The sequence below is a fragment of the Oncorhynchus clarkii genome, chromosome 2 (genome assembly GCF_045791955.1).
Source record: "Oncorhynchus clarkii lewisi isolate Uvic-CL-2024 chromosome 2, UVic_Ocla_1.0, whole genome shotgun sequence".
NCBI lineage: Eukaryota > Metazoa > Chordata > Actinopteri > Salmoniformes > Salmonidae > Oncorhynchus > Oncorhynchus clarkii.
In genome coordinates, this window is record NC_092148.1 from 87,891,970 (window position 1) to 87,915,107 (window position 23,138).

A 23,138-nucleotide genomic window follows, 5' to 3' on the forward strand; every position below is an offset into this window, starting at 1 on the left:
GTTTTTGCGCATGTCAAATCGATGGTTTTGTCGGTGGAAACAAGATGGCGGCTCTGACAAGACCGCCAACATATTTACTCGAATAGATGTCAAAATTAACCCTCATCGAGCGTTTTGTTCGCGACCTGCATGTATTTCATGCATCATGAAGACCAGGAAGATGTTCTATAGTAGGGATTGACGAAGCCACGACCGTCACTAAAGTCAGCGTGATGTGCGAGAGCTATGCCCGCTCGCTGCTGCGTGTGTCGGTGGCGCAGATCTGCCAAGCGTTGGGCTGGGATGCGGTGCAGCTCACCGCCTGCGACCTGCTTTCCGATGTTCTGCACAGATATATCCAGCAGTTGGCCAGGGGTTGTCATCGATATTCGGAGCTCTGTAAGTACTGTATTTCTGAAATGTCTACTTGAAGTGAAAGTGATCTGGCTAGTTATTGAGTCACGTTGTTTATTCCCGGCTCTGTGACTAAGCGCCCCCTCCAACCGAGGCCTAACGTTAGTTCTAATAATATACATTTTCAGTAAACATAACCAAGCTGCTAACCAACTATGTTAGTAAGCCACATTATGTAATCAATGACCAGACTTTGTTGTGTTTGCGAGTATACATTTTCTAAGTATTGCATGTATGTAGCTGTTAGCTTAATTGTGTATGTTTTGGCCATGTGTATTTGTGTTTCTCTAAAAACCTGTCATGCTGTGTCCGACATGGTTAGCTCAGATGTCAACACAGGGGAGTGTTCAACATGGCAGAGAAGGAAAACAGTGTGGTATCTCATTTTAGAATGGCTTTTAAGAAAATACTGTCCTATAAATGTAGTAGGTTTGTCAATAATTGTACAGGATGAAATGACAGAAAAGCAACTATTTGCTGAAGACATAACAGCTAATGGTTTAGGATATCTTCATTTTGGCTCAATCAAACCAGGATTTAAGAAAGAGGAGGATCTGTTTGACAAAGGAAATACTGTATGCAGACAAGTCCTGGTATGGTATGATCCTTGTTGTCCATTCAGTCTCACCCCTTGGGTTTGACCCTTAGGAAGATGCATGTAAAAGAAGGCCTTTCGTTTTGATGTCTCATGCATTCTCCTGTCTGTTCCTAGATGGGAGAACAGACCCGGTGCTGGATGACGTAGGCCAGGCATTTAGGCTGCTGGGGGTGAGTCTATCTGAGCTGGAGGACTATGTCCACAACCTGGAGCCCGTAGGGTTCGCCCAGCAGACGCCCCTCTTCCCCCTCAGCAAGAACAACGTGCTGCAGTTCCCTCAGCCTGGAGTGGGGGTCCGGTGGGACGCAGAGGAGAGGAAGGACTACATTCCAGATTATATGCCACCCTTGGTCTCACTACAGGAAGGTAAGGCTGTAGCATTGTGTGTGTTTGTGTTACACAACTTACCTCTATGGAGAACAGTTGTGCGTGGAGAATGTTGTGAGATAGGGAGTGATGGGGAGAGGATGCTTCTGTATTTGTGTGTTTATGGGGTTTTGTCAAACAGATAATGTTTTTATCCTTGACCTTTAATTCAATGCCAATCAGACCCTAGAAGATTTAGTGATTGATTTAACTCAGTATTATATCTCTCTCTCTTTCTCAACTGCAGAAGAGGAGGAAGCCCTGGCTGACATGGGCACCTCTGCTGAGGCCATGCAGGTCCCGCTGGACGATACCGACGAGGATATGGATGATGACGAGGCGGTGAACGATGAGAACCACCCTGTGAAGAGACACCTGGACAGCCCCGACGCCGCCATGGGTATGATGCCCACCTCCAAGAGGCCTCGCATGCACTCTGGCTTCAGCCCCGACTGGAGCATGGAGCCCAGGGAGCCCCTCACCTCCCTCAACCCCCAGCGTGTTCCTCCAGGCATGATGGCCTCCCACTCTCACGACAGCCTGGGTTCAATGTCTATGTCCCCTGAGACACCTGGGCCTCCAATGTCGTTCAGACCCCAGCCGGTGACCCCCGGGAGACACTCAGATCATAAGTCACATGGCAGTCAAAGCCGCAAAGGGCCCAAGGGCTCATCCCCCAGCAGGCCACGGACTAAGTCCCCCAAGGGGGTCAACGCTGGTGGGGCTATGTCAGGCAGCCCCATCCGCTCGCCCAAATCTTCCAAGGAAAGGAAAAAGTCACCTTGCCGGACCAAGAGCCCTAAAAGTCCCAAGAGCCCCAAGATAGGCTCTGGAGCCAAGTCTGGGTCTCACCCCCAGGGCAAGTCTGAGGCTCAGGTCCTTGGCCTACAGAGGCTGCCCCTGTCAGCCCTCAGTGAGAGGATGGGGAAGGAGAATATCCACGTGCAGAGCCTAGAGGACCACGAGCTTGCAGGTTTCGTCTCTAGTAAACTCGTCGAACCTGGCACCAACAACGCCGATATCGACGACTCCATCGACACTGTGATCGCCAGGGCATGCGCCGAGCGGGAGCCCGACCCCTTCGCCTTCTCGTCGGGCTGCGAGTCGGAGAACGATGGCTTCTCCTCTCCCCGCAGGCTCACTATCATGGAGCCAGGAGGAATGCCTAAGCTCTCACTGGGAGCCAACACCATGGCTAAAGACCTGTCCACGCCACTACACCTCAACGCAGGTGGCGGCCCCGGGAGCTGGACCATGGACGACTCCATCAACGAGGTCATACGCAAGGTAAACCAGGGGGATCCCTCAGCAGGACAGCCCCAGGACGAATCGTACCTCTCCTCAGCGTCCGCCTCACCCCCGACGCCGGAGCCCCTCCTCAAGATGTTCCAGGAGAAGAACAAACTCGTCTCCTCGGCTGACATCAAGAAGAAACTGAAGAAGGAGCTCAAGACAAAGATGAAGAAGAAGGAGAAAGGAGAGAAACCGAAAGATAAAGAGAGGGATAAGGACAGGGGGAAGATGAAAGAGAAGAACAAGGATAAGAACAGGGACAAGAGCAAAGATTCTTTCTCCAAAGAGGCTAAGATACCATGGAAGGACCTTGGAAACAAGGACGACCTCAGGGAACACTTCCAGGGTCAGATGTCAGGGTTTGGCAGTCCGGAGGGCTCCATGATCAAGATCAAGTCCCGCGGTGGAGGGGATGGCAGCGGCAAGAAGGAGAAGGACAAACACAAAGACAAGAAGAAGGACAAGGAGAAGAGCAAGAAGGACAAAGACAAGCGGGAGAAGGGCAAGGACAGGCAGAAGATATCCTCCCTCACCCCGTTCAGTTTGAGTGACATGCCTGTCCTGTTCAGCCCGTCGACGTGTCTCCGCATCCCCTCGATGTTGCCCCCTCTTCCCCCCATCCTCCAGGACAAGGATGTGAAGAGCAAGGAGAAGGACAAGAAGAAAGACAAGAAGGAGAAGAAGAAGAAGAAAGATAAAGACAAGGAGAAGGAGAAGGAGAAGGAAAAGGAGAAGGAGAGAGATAAAGAGGAGAAGAAGAAAGAGAAGGAGAAGCGAGAGAAGGAAAAAGAGAAGATCAGACTAGAAAAGGTAACTTGTCTTTTCCCAGGATTGGTTTGTAGTGTAGCGTTTTATAAAACATTAGTGAAGCATCTTATGCACACACACACACACACAATAACAACGTTGCTCCTTCTTCTTTTCCCCACTGTTCCAGGTGAGGGTGGAGACTCCAGTGACTGTCCCGTCTCCTGTCATCCCCAGGCTGACCCTGAGGGTGGGGGCTGGACAGGACAAAATGTAAGTTTCTCAATTCAAATCAATACAACTTTAATAGTCCATTCAGAAAGTATTCAGACCCCTTGACATTTTTCACTTTTTGTTACGTTACAGTCTTATTCTATTAAATAAAAACAAATCCTCATCAGTCTACACACAATACCCCATAGTTACAAAGTGAAAACAGGTTTTTAATATATATATTTTTTTAGACAGAAATCAATTCAAATTTATTGGTCATACACGTGTTTAGCAGATGTTATTGCGAGTGTAGCGAAATGCTTGTGCTTCTAGCTCCGACAGTGCAGTAATATCTAACAAGTAATATCTAACAGTTTCACAACATGTACTCCAAAATACACCTAAATATAAGTAATACATGGATTAAGAATATATATACATATATGTCAGAGCGTCATTGGACAGTACCAGTCAAAAGTTTGGACACACCTAGTCATTCAAGGGTTTTTCTTTATTTTCACTTTTTTCTACATTGTAGAATAATAGTGAAGACATCAAAACTATGAAATAACACAAATGGAATCATCATGTAACCAAAAAAGTGTTAAACAAATCAAAATATATTTTAGATTCTTCAAAGTAGCCACCCTTTGCCTTGATAACAGCTTTGCACATTCTTGGCATTCTCTCAACCAGCTTCACCTGGAATGCTTTTCCAACAGTCTTGAAGGAGTTCCCACATATGCTGAGCACTACAAAGAGAAACTCAGCCGTGAGCTGCCCAGTGACGCGAGCCTACCGGATGAGCTAAATCCCTTTTATGCTCGCTTCGAGACAAGCAACACTGAAGTACGGATGAGAGCACCAGCTGTCTTGAACGACTGTGTGATCACTCTCTCCGTAGCCAAGACCTTTAAACAGGTCAACATTCACAAAACCACGGGGCCAGGCGGATTACCAGGACGGACAGTACTCAAAGCATGCGCGGACCAACTGGCAAGTGTCTACACTGACATTTTCAACCTCTCCCTGACCGAGTCTGTAATACCTACATGTTTCAAAGCAGTCCACCATAGTCACTGTGCCCAAGAAGGCGAAGGTAACCTGCTAAATGATTACTGCCCCGTAGCAGACTCTTTTCGTAGCAGACTCTTTTCGTAGCAGACTCTTTTCGTAGCAGACTCTTTTCGACTACTGCCCCATAGCATTTTTTTTAATTTTACCTTCATTTAACTAGGCAAGTCAGTTAAGAACAAATTCTTATTTTCAATGATGGCCTAGGAACAGTGGGTTAACTGCCTGAACAATGGATTTGTTTTACCTTGTCAGCTCGGGGATTCGATTTTGCAACCTTACTAGTCCATCGCTCTAACCACTAGGCTACCTGCCGCCCCATTTACGTCGGTAGCCATGAAGTGTTTTGAAAGGCTGGTCATGGCTCACATCAACACCATCATGCCAGAAACCCTAAGACCACTCCAATTCACATACCTTTCCCACCTGGACAAAAGGAACACCTACGAGGTTCACTGACTACAGATTAATTAGCATTCGACACCATAGTGCCCACAAAGCTCATCACTAAGCTAAGGACCCTAGCTGGTAAGGGTAGGCAACTACACATCTGTCACGCTGATCCTCAACACTGGGGCCCCTCAGGGGTGCATGCATAGTAGAGGTTGACCGATTAATCTGAATGGCCGATTAATTAGGGCCAATTTCAAGTTTTCATAACAATCGGAAATCAGTATTTCTGGACACCGATTTTGCCGATTCTTTAAAAAAATATGTTTTTTTTACATCTTTATTTAACTAGGCAAGTCAATTAAGAACACATTCTTATTTTCAATGACGGCTTAGGAATGGTGGGTTACCTGCCTCGTTCAGGCGCAGAACAACAGATTTTCCCCTTGTCATCTCGGGGTATCCAATCTTGCAACCTTACAGTTAACTAGTCCAACGCACTCCACAAGGAGACTGCCTGTTACGCGAATGCAGCAAGCCAAGGTAAGTTGCTAGCTAGCATTAAACTTATCTTATAAAAAAACAATCAATCAATCATAATCACTAGTTAACTACACATGGTTGATGATATTACTAGATATTATCTAGCGGGTCCTGCGTTGTGTATAATCTGACTGAGTATACAAGTATCTAAGTATCTGACTGAGTGGTGGTAGGCAGAAGCAGGTGCGTAAACATTCATTCAAACAGCACTTTCGTGCGTTTTGCCAGCAGCTCTTCGTTGTGCGTCAAGCATTGCGCTGTTTAAGACTCCAAGCCTATCAACTCCCGAGATGAGGCTGGTGTAACCGAAGTGAAATGACTGGCTAGTTAGCGCGCGCTAATAGCGTTTCAAACGTCACTCGCTCTGAGCCTTGGGGTGGTTGTTTCCCTTGCTCTGCGTGGGTAATGCTGCTTCGAGGGTGGCTGTTGTCGTTGTGTTCCTGGTTCGAGTCCAGGGAGGAGCGAGGAGAGGACGGAAGCTAAACTGTTACACTGGCAATACTAAAGTGCCTATAAGAACATCCAATAGTCAAAGGTTAATGAAATACAAATGGTATAGAGGGAAATAGTCCTATAATTCCTATAATAACTACAACCTAAAACTTCTTACCTGGGAATATTGAAGACTCATGTTAAAAGGAACCACCAACTTTCATATGTTCTCATGTTCTGAGCAAGGAACTTAAACATTAGCTTTCTTACATGGCACATATTGCACTCTTACTTTCTTCTCCAACACTTTGTTTTTGCATTATTTAAACCAAATTGAACATGTTTCATTATTTATTTGAGGCTACATTTATTTTATTGATGTATTATATTAAGTTAAAATAAGTGTTCATTCAGTATTGTTGTAATTGTCATTATTGAAAATACATTTGGTTCTTTTTTGGTTCTCCAATAATCGGTATCGGCGTTGAAAAATCATAGTCGGTCGACCCCCCCCATAGTCCCCTCGTGTACTCCCTGTTCACCCACGACTGTGGCCAAACACAACTCCAACAACATCATTAAGTTTTCTGACGACACAACAGTGACCGACAAGGATGAGACGGCCTATAGGGAGGTGGTCAGAGACCTGGCAGTGTGGTGCCAAGACAACAACCTTTCCCTCAATGTGAGCAAGACAAAGGAGCTGATCGTGGACTACAGGAAAAGGAGGGCCGAACAGGCCCCCATTAATATCGACTGGGCTGAAGTGGAGCGGGTCGAGAGTTTCAAGTTCCTTGGTGTCCACATCACCAACAAACTATCAAGGTCCAAACACACCAAGACAGTTGTGAAGACAGCACGACAACACCTTTTACCCCTCAGGAGACTGAAAAGATTTGGCATGGGTCCCCAGATCCTCAAAAGGTTCTACAGCTGCACCATCGAGTGCATCAACGCCTGGTATGGCAACTGCTCAGCATCTGACCGTAAGGCGCAACAGAGGGTAGTGCGTACGGCCCAGTACATCACTGGGGCCAAGCTTCCTGACATCCAGGACTTCTATACCAGGCGGCGTCAGAGGAAGACCCAAAAAATTGTCTAAGACTCCAGTCATCCAAGTCGTAGACTGTTCTCTCTGCTACCACATGGCAAGTGGTACCGGATCGCCAAGTCTAGGAACCAAAAGGGTCCTTAACAGCTTTTACCCCCAAGCCATAAGACTGCTGAACAATTAATGAAATGGCTACCCAGACTATTTACATTGTAAATCAATGTAAATAGTTTCTCTTTTTCTCCCCCTTTGTTTTTACACTGCTGCTACTCGTTGTTTATTATCTATGCATAGCCACTTTAGAAATGACCTCGACTAACCTGTACACCCGCACATTGACTCGGTACCGGTACCCCCAGTATATAGCCTCATTATTGTTATGTTATTTTCTTGTTACTTTTTTACTTTAAAAAAAAATGTTTTGTTACAGAAATACTTTTAGTTAATTTAGTAAATATTTTCTTAACTCTGTTTCTTGAACTGCATTGTTGGTTAAGGGCTTGTAAGTAAGTATTTCACGGTAAGGTTGTATTCAGCGCATGGACTTGTTGGCTGCTTTTCCTTCACTCTGCAGTCCAACTTATCCTAGACCATCTCAATTGGGTTAAAGTCAGGTGATTGTGGAGGCCAGGTCATCGTTGCAGAATTATGTGGTAGCCATGCTGGTTATGTGTGCCTTGAATTCTAAATAAATCACAGACAGTGTTACCAGCAAAGCCTCCTCCATGCTTCACGGTGGCAACCACACATGCGAGATCATGCGTTCACCTACTCGGCGTCTCACAAAGACACGGCGGTTGGAACCAAAAATCTCTAATTTGGACTCCAGACCAAAGGACAGATTTCCACCGGTCTAATGTCCATTGCTCGTGTTTCTTGGCCCAAGCAAGTCTCTTCTTAATGGTGTCCTTTAGTAGTGGTTTCTTTGCAGCAAATTGACCATGAAGGCCTGATTCACGCAGTCTCCTCTGAACAGTTGATATTGAGATGTGTCTCTTACTTGAACTCTGTGAAGCATTTATTTGGGGTGAAATCTGAGGCTGGTAACTCTAATGAACGACTTAGCCTCCCAGTGTGAGTTCTGCGGCAGAGGTACCTCTGGGTCTGCCATTCCTGTGGCGGTCCTCATGAGGGCCAGTTTCATCATAGCGCTTGATGGTTTTTGCGATGGTTTTTGCACTTGAAGAAACTTTCAAAGTTCTTGACATTTTCCATATTGACTGACCTTCATGTCTTAAAGTAATGAGGGACTGTCTTTTCTCTGTTATTGCCATAATATGGACTTGGTCTTTTACCAAATAGGGTTCTCTTCTGTATACCACCCCTACCTTGTCACAACACAACTGATAAGCTCAAACTCATTTAGAAGGAAAGAAATTCCACAAATGAACTTTTTAAGAAGGAACACGTGGTAATTGAAATGTATTCCAGGTGACTACCTAATGAAGTTGTTTGAGAGAATGCCAAGAGTGTGCAAAGTTGTCATCAAGGCAAAGGTTGAAAACTTTTGAAGAATCTCAAATTGATTTTGATTTAACACTTTTGGTTACTACTTGATTCTATATGTGTTATTTCATAGCTTTGATGTCTTCACTATTATTCTACAATGTAGAAAATAAATAAATAGAATTAAAGAAAATCCCTGGAATGAGTAGGTGTGTCCAAACTATTGACTGGTGTATGTAGGTAAATCTGTTTTACGTGGCACTATTTCTATGCTTCACGTGTCTTTTTACATTTGATTTTGCACACCAGCTTCAAACATTTGAAAATACAATATTTTTGGTTATTGAAAATAGATTTCACAGCGGTTTAGATGGTACAATGATCATCTACACTATACATTCCTTGTTTTTGTTACAAATTGAAATTAAGCAAACTTTTAGATTTTTAGTAACCAGGAAATGCGGAGCAATTTCTACATATTGCACCTTTAACTTAATTTGGCCGAGGCATTCAGCTGCATCAAACATGTATAGCACACACTGATACAGGAGTAATTATACATAGATGTACAAAACAAGTGCTGTGGCTGGTCCTATGTGGTTCAGGGCCTATAATTTTGACCCCCATGAAGTAAGTTTCTCATTGGCTCTGTTCTGATGTCTCTTTCTCTTCTTCTCTCTCTCTCTCGCCTTCCGTCTTTTTCTCTCTCTCTTTCTGCCTATCTCCAGAGTTATCAGCAAGGTGGTCTTGAATTCCGAGCCGCCGCCACCGCCTAAGATGCCAGCTCCTAAGACCCCCGCCACCAAATCTGGACCCGGCAATCGCCTTCAGCTGCCGCCACCTCCTCCAATCCTCCCTCCAATACCCTCGTTGGCACCCCCTGCATCCCATCTTCCCCCTGACAGCCCTCCCCCTGCCATGCTCTCCCCCGCATCCTCCGGCAAAACATGTGTACGCAGCGTGGTCACTGAAACTGTCAAGACATATGTGGTGAGTGCCATGCCACTATATTACTCATGTATCTCTCCGGACTATTCTGTCTTCCTGTGGGACCCCCTTAATCACTCATATACAGCTCATTTTTTAAACCATATTTAAAAATGTATTTAACCTTTATTTAACCAGGTAGGCCAGTTGAGAACAAGTTCTCATTTACAACTGCGACCTGGCCAAGATAAAGGAAAGCAGCAACAACACAGAGTTACACATGGAATAAACAAACGTACAGTCAATAACGCAGTAGAAAAATATGTATACAGTGAGTGCAAATGTAGTAAGATTAGGGAGGAAAAGGCAATAAATAGGCCATAGTGGCAAAATAATTTTAACTTAGCAATTAAACACTGGAGTGATAGATGTGTAGAAGATGAATGTGCAAGTAGAGATACCAGGATGCAAAGGAGAAGAAAAAAAAATAAGAAAAAAAAACAATATTAGGATGAGGTAGTTGGGTGGGCTATTTACAGATGGGCTGTGTACAGGTGCAATGATCGGTAAGCTGCTCTGACAGCTGATGCTTAAAGTTAGTGGAAACATATGTCTTTCTACTCCTATGTGTTTTGAAATCTGTTTTTAATGAAGAAGCACAACTGCAGTATACATAGTCTTGAGCATGTTCTCCATTGCTCCGGATAGTTAGCAGGTAATGGATATACGCTGTGTATACCAAACATTAGGAACACCTCACTAATATCGAGTTGAACCCCCTGTAGCAGAACAGCCTCCATTCGTCAGGGCTCTCTACAAGGTGTCAAAAGCATTCCATGTCAATGCTGGCTCAAGTTGGCCTCCCACAGTTGTGTCAAGTTGGCTGGATGTCCTTTGGGTGGTGGACCATTCTTGATACACACTGGAAATAGTTGAGCAGTGTTGCAGTTCTTGACACAAATTGCCTGGCACCTACTACCATACCCCGTTCAAAGGCACTTAAATCGTTTGTCTCGCCCATTCACCCTCTGAATGGTACACACAGACAATCCATGTCTCAATTGTCTCAAGGCTTAAAAATCATTCTTAACTTGTCTCTTCCCCTTCATCTACACGGATTGAAGTGGATTTAACAAGTGACATCAATAAGGGATCATTACTTTCACCTGGATTCACCTAGGAAAGAGCAGATGTTCCTAATGTTTTGTACACTCAGTGTACACAGGCATACATAATAAACATAATAAATGCCTATTCTTATTGTACTCCTGAGTGTCTTGTTGCTAATGTTGTTTCCCCTGTAGGTCCGTGATGAGTGGGGAAATAAGGTCTGGATCTGTCCTGGCTGTAACAAGCCTGACGACGGCAGTCCCATGATTGGCTGTGATGACTGTGATGACTGGTACCACTGGTAAGAGAGAGGTTTGGATTCATTTATCCAGCCATTAATTCATTTATTTTATTAATTTGTTAATTTGTTTGTTCATCCATCCATTGATTAATTAATTCATTTACTGTAGAACCATAGTGAGGAACATTGACTAGTTGTTGTTGTAGAACCATAGTGAGGAACATTGATTGACTAGTTGCTGCTGTAGAACCATAGTGAGGAACATTGACTAGTTGGATATTGACTAGTTGTTGCTGTAGAACCATAGTGAGGAACATTGACTAGTTGATGTTGTTGACTAGTTGGAACATTGACTAGTTGTTGCTGTTGAACCATAGTGAGGAACATTGACTAGTTATTACTGTAGAACCATAGTGAGGAACATTGACTAGTTATTGCTGTAGAACCATAGTGAGGAACATTGACTAGTTGTTGCTGTAGAACCATAGTGAGGAACATTGACTAGTTATTGCTGTAAAACCATCGTGAGGAACATTGACTAGTTATTGCTGTAAAACCATAGTGAGGAACATTGACTAGTTATTACTGTAGAACCATAGTGAGGAACATTGACTAGTTATTACTGTAGAACCATAGTGAGGAACATTGACTAGTTATTACTGTAGAACCATAGTGAGGAACATTGACTAGTTATTACTGTAGAACCATAGTGAGGAACATTGACTAGTTATTACTGTAAAACCATAGTGAGGAACATTGACTAGTTATTACTGTAGAACCATAGTGAGGAACATTGACTAGTTATTGCTGTAAAACCATAGTGAGGAACATTGACTAGTTATTACTGTAGAACCATAGTGAGGAACATTGACTAGTTATTGCTGTAGAACCATAGTGAGGAACATTGACTAGTTGTTGCTGTAGAACCATAGTGAGGAACATTGACTAGTTGTTGCTGTAGAACCATAGTGAGGAACATTGACTAGTTATTGCTGTAAAACCATAGTGAGGAACATTGATTGACTAGTTGCTGCTGTAGAACCATAGTGAGGAACATTGACTAGTTATTACTGTAAAACCATAGTGAGGAACATTGACTAGTTGATGTTGTTGACTAGTTGGAACATTGACTAGTTGTTGTAGAACCATAGTGAGGAACATTGACTAGTTGTTGCTGTAGAACCATAGTGAGGAACATTGACTAGTTGATGTTGTTGACTAGTTGGAACATTGACTAGTTGTTGTAGAACCATAGTGAGGAACATTGACTAGTTGATGTTGTTGACTAGTTGGAACATTGACTAGTTGTTGCTGTTGAACCATAGTGAGGAACATTGACTAGTTATTACTGTAAAACCATAGTGAGGAACATTGACTAGTTATTACTGTAAAACCATAGTGAGGAACATTGACTAGTTATTACTGTAAAACCATAGTGAGGAGCATTGACCAGTTATTACTGTAAAACCATAGTGAGGAACATTGACTAGTTATTACTGTAAAACCATAGTGAGGAACATTGACTAGTTGATGCTGTTGACTAGTTGGAACATTGACTGGTTGTAACCTAAAGAATACAACGTATGCTACGCGGTGGAAAGCTGATCTACTCTTACGATGCATCTCTTTTTGATCATTCCGTCTTCCCTCCTTTTTATCACTCACTCACTGATTCCATCTTTCTCCCCCCAGGCCTTGCGTCGGGATGGTCTCGGCCCCTCCCGAGGACCAACAGTGGTTTTGTGTGAAGTGTGCCGGCAAGAAAAAGGACAAAAAACACAAGAAGAGGAAACACAAAGTGCATTGAGAGAGACTATGCAAAAACATAGGACTTAGGACTGTTCATTCGCTGGACTGACTGCTTCTTCAAGCCATCCTCTTGGAACATTCCGGGCCACTGCTGTAAACAAAGAAAGAAAGACAAGTGGGAAAACGTGACAGATGAGACATTCACACCTCCTGATGACTTTAGTTAATGACATGATGAGCCAATGATATGATAGCGCCCGTGTATGACTGTAGGAAACAAAGAAATACAGACTCTTTAACCAGCACATGTCCAACCGCCGTTCTGTGGGTTCCATGGTTACGACGCTTCCTTCCCCTCCCTTCTGTAAAGTGTTTTGGGGAGGGGGGTGCTTTTAAGTCTGCGTCCTGGTTTTCTACCCTTCTGTCTGTGGGCACTAGCACTCCACATCATGGATATCTACCCAAGTGTGCACTTGCACAGTTCCTTTCATGGATTGAACAATCTCTTAGTGTGCACTTGCACACTTTGGTAGATAATCAGGACGCAGCCTCCTGTTGATGTGAGAGCCCAGCGTTCAGGAAGGAATGTTCAGGTGCTCTAATGTCGTCACGGAGATCATGCTTTTCAATCATCATGGCTTCAAACAGATAATTGTTGAGTTCAGTGTTGTCAAAGAGAACAGGGTATAGAGAGAAGTCTACATTCATCTTGTTGTTGTTTACCTTAGTAATGTCATAGCCTGGTCCCAGATCTGTGTGTGCTCTCTTGCCAATTCTGATGGCTATTGTCTTGAGTTGGAGACAGCAAGACAACACAAACACATCTGGGAACCAGGCTAGTATTGTCACATAAAAGGAGGTCAATAATATCAAACTGAATGACAGATTCAGATTCTGTTTAAAATCCCCCCTCTCGGTTTTCTGCTGCAGTATCCTAAAATATGTATTCTCCCCTATGTATTTATTGAGAAAGACTTTTAATGTGGCTCTATGCTCCAGCATTTTGGATTTGAGATCAAATATTTTATACGTGGTGATGACAGAATGTCCTATTTTATTTGAGGGTATTTTCATACATATCTGTTATACCGTTTAGAAATGAATGCACTTTACGTATCTAGTCCGTCCATTAGAATTTATAGTGTATTACATTTAGTCAAAAGTTGACTATTTGTTTCCGTATTTCTAGCACACAATGACTACATAAAGCTTGTGACTCTACAAGCGAGTCAGATGCATTTACAGTTTGTTTTGGCTGTGTTTCTGATTATGTTGTGTCCTATAGAAAGCTATGGTAAATAATGTATTGTGTCAATTTGGAGTCACTTTTATTTTAAATAAGAATATAATATTTTACATTCATGTGGATGCTACCATGATTACGGATAATCATGACTTGATCGTGAATAATAATGAGTGAGAAAGTTATATTCACAAAGATCATGCCCCCAAAACACGCTAACCATTAACAAAAACAGGTTAGCATTTTTACATGTTATGATATTAATGCCTGTAACTTTCTCACTCATCATGATTCAGGATTCATTCAGGACTATCTGTAACCATGGTAGCATCCACATTCATGTAGTTGTGTTAAGAAACATATTATATTCTTATTCACAATTAAAAGAGACTCCAAAATTACACAACATTGTTTACCATTAGTTGAATTTCTATTGGACACAACATAATCTGAAACACAAACCAAACAAAATGCAAATGCTTCCAACAAGTTTGTAGAGTCACACACTTGATGTAGTCATTGTGTGATAGGAATAATGGGACTAAATACTAAACGTTTGACTAAATGTAACACACTATAGGTTAATTTGTCCAAATACTGTATTTGTCATGACAACTTCAAATGGGGGGCGGGGCTAAATGCATAAAGTGCTTATATTTCTAAACAGGAAAACAGATTTATGAAAATACCCTAAAATAAAAAGGGACATTCTCTACTGTTGCCTCATATAAAACATTTGATCTCAAATCCAAAATGCTGGAGTATAGGGCCAAATGTAAACGTTTTAGCTTCCCTGTCCAAATAAATACGTAGGGGATAGTATATAAAGCCACATGCATTTTGTTCTTAGGACTTTTATTCTAATTTGTTAAATCCATTTCCAGGTGATTGGTTTTTAACTTGAATAATTTTCTGTAATTTCTGTATATATTTCTTTTGAATGAAAGTTTGTATTTTTTATTTTTCATATAAATTGTCTCCAAATCAGTTCTACAGTAGCTGTGCTCATTGTAAAGGTATCTAATTTAGCTGATATTTCATATATTAAAGCCTAACAGTCTGTTAACTACACATAAATCTCATTGCCATCCTAAAAAATGAAAAGAGTAGTTGGTCATCTTCATCTGTACCCAAGTTCTCTGTAGGCATCTGTCCTTGTTTCCATGATTCAGGTTGAGATCCCACTTCTATCTAACATTGTGCATTTTTTTTTTTTTTACATTGATTGTTCTGTGTGCAATCCTCACCTTTTTACCCCAAGATACGTTTTTCTTAGTTTGTTTTGATGCATTTAATTCATGAAAATACAGTGGAAATATTTTAACAAAACCGAAGTTGAATTTGTTAAATGAATCTGAAATGTTTGGATAAGGAAGCAGTGTGTCATTTTTTTGTTTGTTGTTGCTGTCATTTGGATTTAAATTTGCCTGAGGAGTATGGAGTCATACAGCCCAAAATAAGTAGTTTCCTCTCCCTTGTCCACAGTCCCCTTCCATAAGGAGTTGGCAAGAGATTAAACAGACTGGCACCCAGAAGTCTAGTGGATAATATACAAGAAACACCTCATGTAGAGTGTTCAAGTGGAGCCTACTAGAATGTTCAAGTAGTAGAATCTAGCGCAGAGCGTTTTACGTAGAGTCTAAAGCCTAGTGTAAACTTTTCAGTAACACTTTACTTAAAGCTGACGGGTAAAATACTTTATTATTTGCTGAAGACATATATGATCCTTCATAATGTCTTTATAAGACTTAAAAATCCAAGGGTAGGTAGAATGTTTTAAGAAGTAATGTCTTCCTGGTGTGGTAATACACAGTATTTAGCCAATTTAAAAGGTCTGTCCGGCACTATACAGCACATTTAGATGTTCCATTACACAGCAATTCTTCAAATTTAGCATTTCTCCATATGACCACATGGTGTCATTCTTAATGCAGGTACTGGCAGGCTTCTTCACATGCCACAACATTGAGTGTGGAGCTCTTATCCAATGTTGGATTCTGGGGTGTGAAGAAGTGGAATTCATTTTGTGTACAGAATGCTGTAGAACGTCTCTGAGGAATAGTTTGGCCCCGAGCTGACAAGCTAAAATTCTGTCGTTCTACCCACTGTTCCCCGGGCGCTGTGGATGTCGATTTAAGGCAGCCTCCCGCACCTCTCTGATTCAGACGGGTTGGGTTAAATGTGGAATAGACATTTCAGTTGAATGCATTCAGTTGTACAACTGACTAGGTATCCCCCTTTCCCTATACAACTGACTAGGTATCCCCTTTCCCTATACAACTGACTAGGTGTCCCCTTTCACTATACAACTGACTAGGTATCCCCCTTTCCCTATACAACTGACTAGGTATCCCCCTTTCCCTATACAACTGACTAGGTATCCCCCTTTCCCTATACAACTGACTAGGTGTCCCCCTTTCCCTATACAACTGACTAGGTATCCCCCTTTCCCTATACAACTGACTAGGTGTCCCCCTTTCCCTATACAACTGACTAGGTATCCCATTTCACTATACAACTGACTAGGTGTCCCCCTTTCCCTATACAACTGACTATACAACTCACTTTCTGCAATTTGAACTGTTAATTAAAGTCCAGTAGTTTTTATAGTGTCTGTCTTCAAGCCCACATGATGCAACAAACCACAGGTGCCATGGGATTGCAATATTTTTTTTACCTTTATTTAACTAGGCAAGTCAGTTAAGAACAAATTCTTATTTTCAATGACGGCCTAGGAACAGTGGGTTAACTGCCTTGTTCAGGGGCAAAATGACAGATTTGTACCTTGTCAGCTCAGGGGTTTGAACTTTCAACCTTCCGGTTACTAGACGAGTAAATAGATTTTCTGATTGGACCATAATGAGGCCTATATCATGCAGGGAACTATTATGTTGCTACCCATCTGTCTAGGTAAAAATGCCATGTGCTGTTGGCAAGGTTTGATTTTGAAGAAAGCACAAAAATATAATAATATAAACAAACGTTTTTTTTTTTTTCATCTTGCCAAATCCTATGGCCCCCCCAGAGGTCAAATAACTATATATGTGAATAGGGACTGGGTTTTTGTTTTGTTTTGCCGTCGTTAATAGGATACGTGTTAATGTTACATTTGCTCTCCAGATCTCTCATCCTTTTATATACAGTATATAACCGTTCCTGTGACAATAATAGGAATAGCAACACCATGCAAGCAGCGAAATCATCACCATAGTAACAGGCAGTATTTTTTTTACCTCGCGTCTCTCCATGAGTTAGGAGGCAATTGGTTTGTAACTTGCATCGTGATGACATTTAAAACCAGAATCTGTCATCTGTACTCCAATGGGTCTATAATATATTATTAATTGATTGCACCTTTAAGGAGATACCTACACTATTCCTTTCTTCTGTCTATCTCTGCCTGTCTGGCTGTGTCTCTCTCTGCCTGTATGGCTGTGTCTCTCTCTGCCTGTCTGTCTCTCTCTCTGCCTGTCAATCTCTCTGCCTGATTGTCTCTGCCTGTCTCTCTCTCTGTCAGTCTGTATGCATGCCTGCCTGTCTGTCTCTCTGTCAGTCTGTATGCCTGCCTCTCTGCCTGTCTGTCTGTCTCTGTCAGTCTGTATGCCTGCATGTCTGTCACAACCCGGTACATCTCATGCTGGGGGTTTCATTTTGGTCTATTTTAGACTGCTTGAGTCAGATGATTTGGGCTCCAAATCTTCACAGTAAATTGAAATATTTGGCCAGGCAGAAAGCAGAACTGATGCACTATACTGTCATGCTTGGGCTGTGTTGTGTTGTATGGGTGGTGGCTGGGTGGGTGGGTGGATAGTGTAGGTGAGTGCTAAAAATGTAATGGCGTATAGAGAGTGTTATGAGATAAAGAGTGAAAGTGTGTGTGTGTGTGTGCCACAGCTGGCCCTCGATGGGAAAGAGACAGTCTTCTGATGTGAAGAAGTCTGAGAGGAAGTGAAACAGGACCTTGGAAAAAGAGAAGTGAAAAGTGTTCTCTTGCAAGATAAGCTCTGTGCTTTGTACAGATAACTAAAAACGTGTTTTAATGGCGGCTCTCTGCCAGTTTCATCAGGTTATACAACACCATGCATTCAATGAACAATACATAGATCATTGAATGTGTAAACAGTTCCCTCAAATGCCTTTCTTTATAGAAAGTGTGGTATGCTCAGATGTGCTTATAAAAAGCCAGGAAGCATTATACAGTGTGTGCAGGGTTTAAGTCAAGTCACTGTTACAGAAAGTGTAAACAGAGGGAGAGAGAGACAGAGAGTAAGTGGTGTAAACAAGTTTGGCATTTGAAATTGAACTGGACTTTTTACAAGCTCTTCCCTGCTAATGTAAGAGTCATATCAATGTCGAGCATATCCTTTCTTACAAGCAAACCGTTTCCTCTCCCATGTGACATGTGAGACCTTATGAGATGTATTGGAGATGTGTGAGACCTACAGGGAGATATATTGGAGATGTGTGAGACCTTAGGAGATGTATTGGAGATGTGTGAGACCTTAGGAGATGTATTGGAGATGTGTGAGACCTTAGGAGATGTATTGGAGATGTGTGAGACCTACAGGGAGATGGTGACGTCAAGAGAAACAAGGTTATAGGAATGCTTGTCACCTCTCGTGAATACCATGACTGTCTAGTCCTGTTGATCATCTTAGCCAAACGCATCTTATGGTGTTGGGTAGTTAAGATGTCCCCCCCCCCACCCACTCAACATACTGTTGGGTGTCAAGTCTCATACATTCACAGCTTGTTGCTGGGTCTTGTTGCCGGGTCATCTGTTGCCGGGTCTTGTTGCCGGGTCATCTGTTGCATCATAAATTGTTTATCTGAGGGTGTTTAGATGACCCAATTAAAGCTGGTCATCACAGGGCCTGGACTGGAGGTTCTCATAGACATAGTCACTGGCCAGAAACGACCAATACCCTGAACCAATACCTACGGATGGAGCTTTCATTTCTACAAAATAATGGATAACAAGACACAGACTGACAGAAGTTTCAGAATCTGTTTTCACAATCAGACCCATGTGAAAGTGCATACACTAATAGAAAGGGAAAGGGTCTCTAGAACAGTCTGCAGCATCCGGCCTCCCCCTACTAGAATCTGAAGTCAAATGTCTACTGTTTGCTGATGATCTGGTACTTCTGTCACCAACCAATGAGGGCATACAGCAGCACCTAGATATTCTGCACATATTCTGCCAGACTTGGGCCCTGACAGTAAATCTCAGTTAGACCAAAATAATGGTGTTCCAAAAAAGGTCCAGTTGCCAAGACCATAAATACAAATTCCATCTAGACACCGTTGCCCTGGACACAAAAAACTATACATACCTCGGCCTAAACATCAGCGTCACAGGTAACTTCCACAAAGCTGTGAATGATCTGAGAGACAAGGCATGAAAGGCCTTCTATGTCATCAAAAGGAACATAAAATTTGACATACCAATTAGGATGTGGCTAAAAATACTTGAATCAGTTACAGAATCCATTGCCCTTTACGGTTGTGAGGTCTGAGGTCCGCTCACCAACCAAGAATTCACAAAATGGGACACTGCATGCAGAATTCTGCAAAAAATATCCTCTGTGTACAATGTAAAACACCAAACAATGAATGCAGAGCAGAATTAGGCCGATACCCACTAATTATCAAAATCCAGAAAAGAGACGTTCAATTCTACAACCACCTAAAAGGAAGTGATTCCCAAACCCATAACAAAGCCATCCCCTACAGAGAGATGAACCTGGAGAAGAGTCCTTTAAGCAAGCTGTTCTTGGGGCTCTGTTCACAAACACAAACAGACCCCACAGAGCCCCAGGACAGCAACACAATTAGACCCAACCAAATAATGAGAAAACAAAAAGAAAATTAGTTGACACATTGGAAAGAATTAACAAAAAAAACTGAGCAAACAAGAATGTTATTTGGCCCTAAACAGAGAGTACACAGTGTAACTGTAACTGACCCAAAATTAAGGAAAGCTTTGACTATGTACAGACTCAGTGAGCATATCCTTGCTATTGAGAAATGCAGACATGGCTCTCAAGAGAAGACTGGCTATGTGTACACTGCTCACAACATGAGTGGAAGCTGAGCTGCACATCCTAACCTGCCAAATGTATGACCATATTAGAGACACATATTTCCCTCAGATTACACAGACCCACAAAGAATTAAAAAATAAATCACATTTTGATAAACTCCCATATCTATTGGGTGAAATACCACAGTGTGCAAGATTTGTGACCTGTTGCCACAATAAAAGGGCGACCAGTGAAGAACAAACACCATTATAAATACTACACATTTTTATGCTTATTTATTTTCCCTATTTGCACATCGTTACAACACTCTATATAGACATACTATGACATTTGTAATGTCTTTATTCTTTTGGAACTTCTGTGAGTGTAAATGTTTACTGTACATTTTTTATTGCTTATTTCCTCATTTCTTAATTATCTATTTCACTTGCTTTGGCAATGTTAACATATGTTTCCCCCCATGCCAATAAAGCCCCTTAAATTGAATTGCGAGAAAGAGAAAGAGGGGAGAGAGAGACTGAAACATGTCTTTCAGTAGCTTAACACAGTCGTACTACGGATGTGGTTGACTAACGGATGAGGTGGTTGACTAACGGATGTGGTTGACTAACGGATGAGGTTGACTAACGGATGAGGTTGACTAACGCATGTGGTTGACTAACGGATGAGGTTGACTAACGGATGTGGTTGACTAACGGATGTGGTTGACTAACGGATGTGGTGGTTGACTAACGGATGAGGTGGTTGACTAACGGATGAGGTGGTTGACTAACGGATGTGGTGGTTGACTAATGGATGTGGTTGTTGACTAACGGATGAGGTGGTTGACTAACGGATGAGGTGGTTGACTAACGGATGTGGTTGTTGACTAACGGATGACGTGGTTGACTAACGGATGAGGTGGTTGACTAACGGATGTGGTGGTTGACTAACGGATGTGGTGGTTGACTAACGGATGAGGTGGTTGACTAACGGATGTGGTTGTTGACTAACGGATGAGGTTGACTAACGGATGAGGTGGTTGACTAACGGATGTGGTTGACTAACGGATGAGGTTGACTAACGGATGTGGTGGTTGACTAACAGATGTGGTAGTTGACTAACGGATGAGGTTGACTAACAGATGTGGTGGTTGACTAACGGATGTGGTGGTTGACTAACGGATGTGGTTGACTAACGGATGAGGTTGACTAACGGATGAGGTGGTTGACTAACGGATGTGGTGGTTGACTAACGGATGTGGTGGTTGACTAACGGATGTGGTTGACTAACGGATGAGGTTGACTAACGGATGAGGTGGTTGACTAACGGATGTGGTTGACTAACGGATGAGGTGGTTGACAAACGGATGAGGTAGACTAACGGATGAGGTGGTTGACTAACGGATGAGGTTGACTAACGGATGTGGTGGTTGACTAACGGATGTGGTGGTTGACTAATGGGTGATGACTAACGGATGTGGTTGACTAACGGATGTGGTGGTTGACTAACGGATGAGGTGGTTGACTAACGGATGAGGTTGACTAACGGATGAGGTGGTTGACTAACGGATGTGGTGGTTGACTAACGGATGTGGTTGACTAACGGATGTGGTTGACTAACGGATGAGGTTGACTAACGGATGTGGTGGTTGACTAACGGATGTGGTTGACTAACGGATGAGTTTGACTAACGGATGTGGTGGTTGACTAACGGATGTGGTTGACTAACGGATGTGGTGGTTGACTAACGGATGTGGTTGACTAACGGATGAGGTTGACTAACGGATGTGGTGGTTGACTAACGGATGTGGTGGTTGACTAACGGATGTGGTGGTTGACTAACGGATGAGGTGGTTGACTAACGGATGAGGTTGACTAACGGATGAGGTGGTTGACTAACGGATGTGGTGGTTGACTAACGGATGTGGTTGACTAACGGATGTGGTTGACTAACGGATGAGGTTGACTAACGGATGTGGTGGTTGACTAACGGATGTGGTTGACTAACGGATGAGTTTGACTAACGGATGTGGTGGTTGACTAACGGATGTGGTTGACTAACGGATGTGGTGGTTGACTAACGGATGTGGTTGACTAACGGATGAGGTTGACTAACGGATGTGGTGGTTGACTAACGGATGTGGTTGACTAACGGATGAGGTTGACTAACGGATGTGGTGGTTGACTAACGGATGAGGTTGACTAACGGATGTGGTGGTTGACTAACGGATGAGGTGGTTTACTAACGGATGAGGTTGACTAACGGATGAGGTGGTTGACTAACGGATGAGGTGGTTGACTAACGGATGAGGTTGACTAACGGATGTGGTTGACTAACGGATGTGGTTGACTAACGGATGTGGTTGACTAACGGATGAGGTTGACTAACGGATGTGGTGGTTGACTAACGGATGTGGTTGACTAACGGATGAGTTTGACTAACGGATGTGGTGGTTGACTAACGGATGTGGTTGACTAACGGATGAGTTTGACTAACGGATGTGGTGGTTGACTAATGGATGTGGTTGACTAACGGATGAGTTTGACCAACGGATGTGGTGGTTGACTAACGGATGTGGTTGACTAACGGATGAGTTTGACTAACGGATGTGGTTGACTAACAGATGAGGTTGACTAACGGATGTGGTGGTTGACTAACAGATGTGGTTGACTAACGGATGAGGTGGTTGACTAACAGATGTGGTTGACTAACGGATGAGGTTGACTAACGGATGTGGTGGTTGACTAACAGATGTGGTTGACTAACGGATTAGTTTGACTAACGGATGTGGTGGTTGACTAACGGATGTGGTTGACTAACGGATGAGTTTGACTAACGAATGTGGTGGTTGACTAACGGATGTGGTTGACTAACGGAAGAGTTTGACTAACGGATGTGGTTGACTAACGGATGAGGTTGACTAACGGATGTGGTGGTTGACTAACAGATGTGGTTGACTAACGGATGAGGTGGTTGACTAACGGATGTGGTTGACTAACGGATGAGGTTGACTAACGGATGAGGTGGTTGACTAACGGATGTGGTGGTTGACTAACGGATGTGATTGACTAACGGATGAGGTTGACTAACGGATGTGGTGGTTGACTAACGGATGTGGTTGACTAACGGATGAGGTTGACTAACGGATGTGGTGGTTGACTAACGGATGTGGTTGACTTTCCTTTCAGATGATATTGACCTTCTGAAAAAAGTGTTACCTTTATAATTGATGTTATTTCCTGAATTATATAATTTCACTGTTTCTGTAATAGATACGGCTTTACTTTCAAAAT

The 23,138-nt window shown here is 42.8% G+C and overlaps 1 protein-coding gene across 1 annotated transcript; it reads left to right on the forward strand.

Moving 5' to 3' along the window:
• Positions 1 to 17: 17 nt before the first annotated feature.
• LOC139375739 (transcription initiation factor TFIID subunit 3-like) lies at positions 18 to 13,545 on the forward strand. Its single transcript, XM_071117556.1, has 7 exons — positions 18 to 378; positions 1,106 to 1,357; positions 1,605 to 3,460; positions 3,588 to 3,670; positions 9,275 to 9,536; positions 10,778 to 10,884; positions 12,517 to 13,545. Exons 1-7 carry the CDS (start codon positions 213 to 215, stop codon positions 12,629 to 12,631), a joined length of 2,841 nt encoding a protein of 946 aa, XP_070973657.1. The 5' UTR covers positions 18 to 212; the 3' UTR covers positions 12,632 to 13,545.
• Positions 13,546 to 23,138: the final 9,593 nt, after the last annotated feature.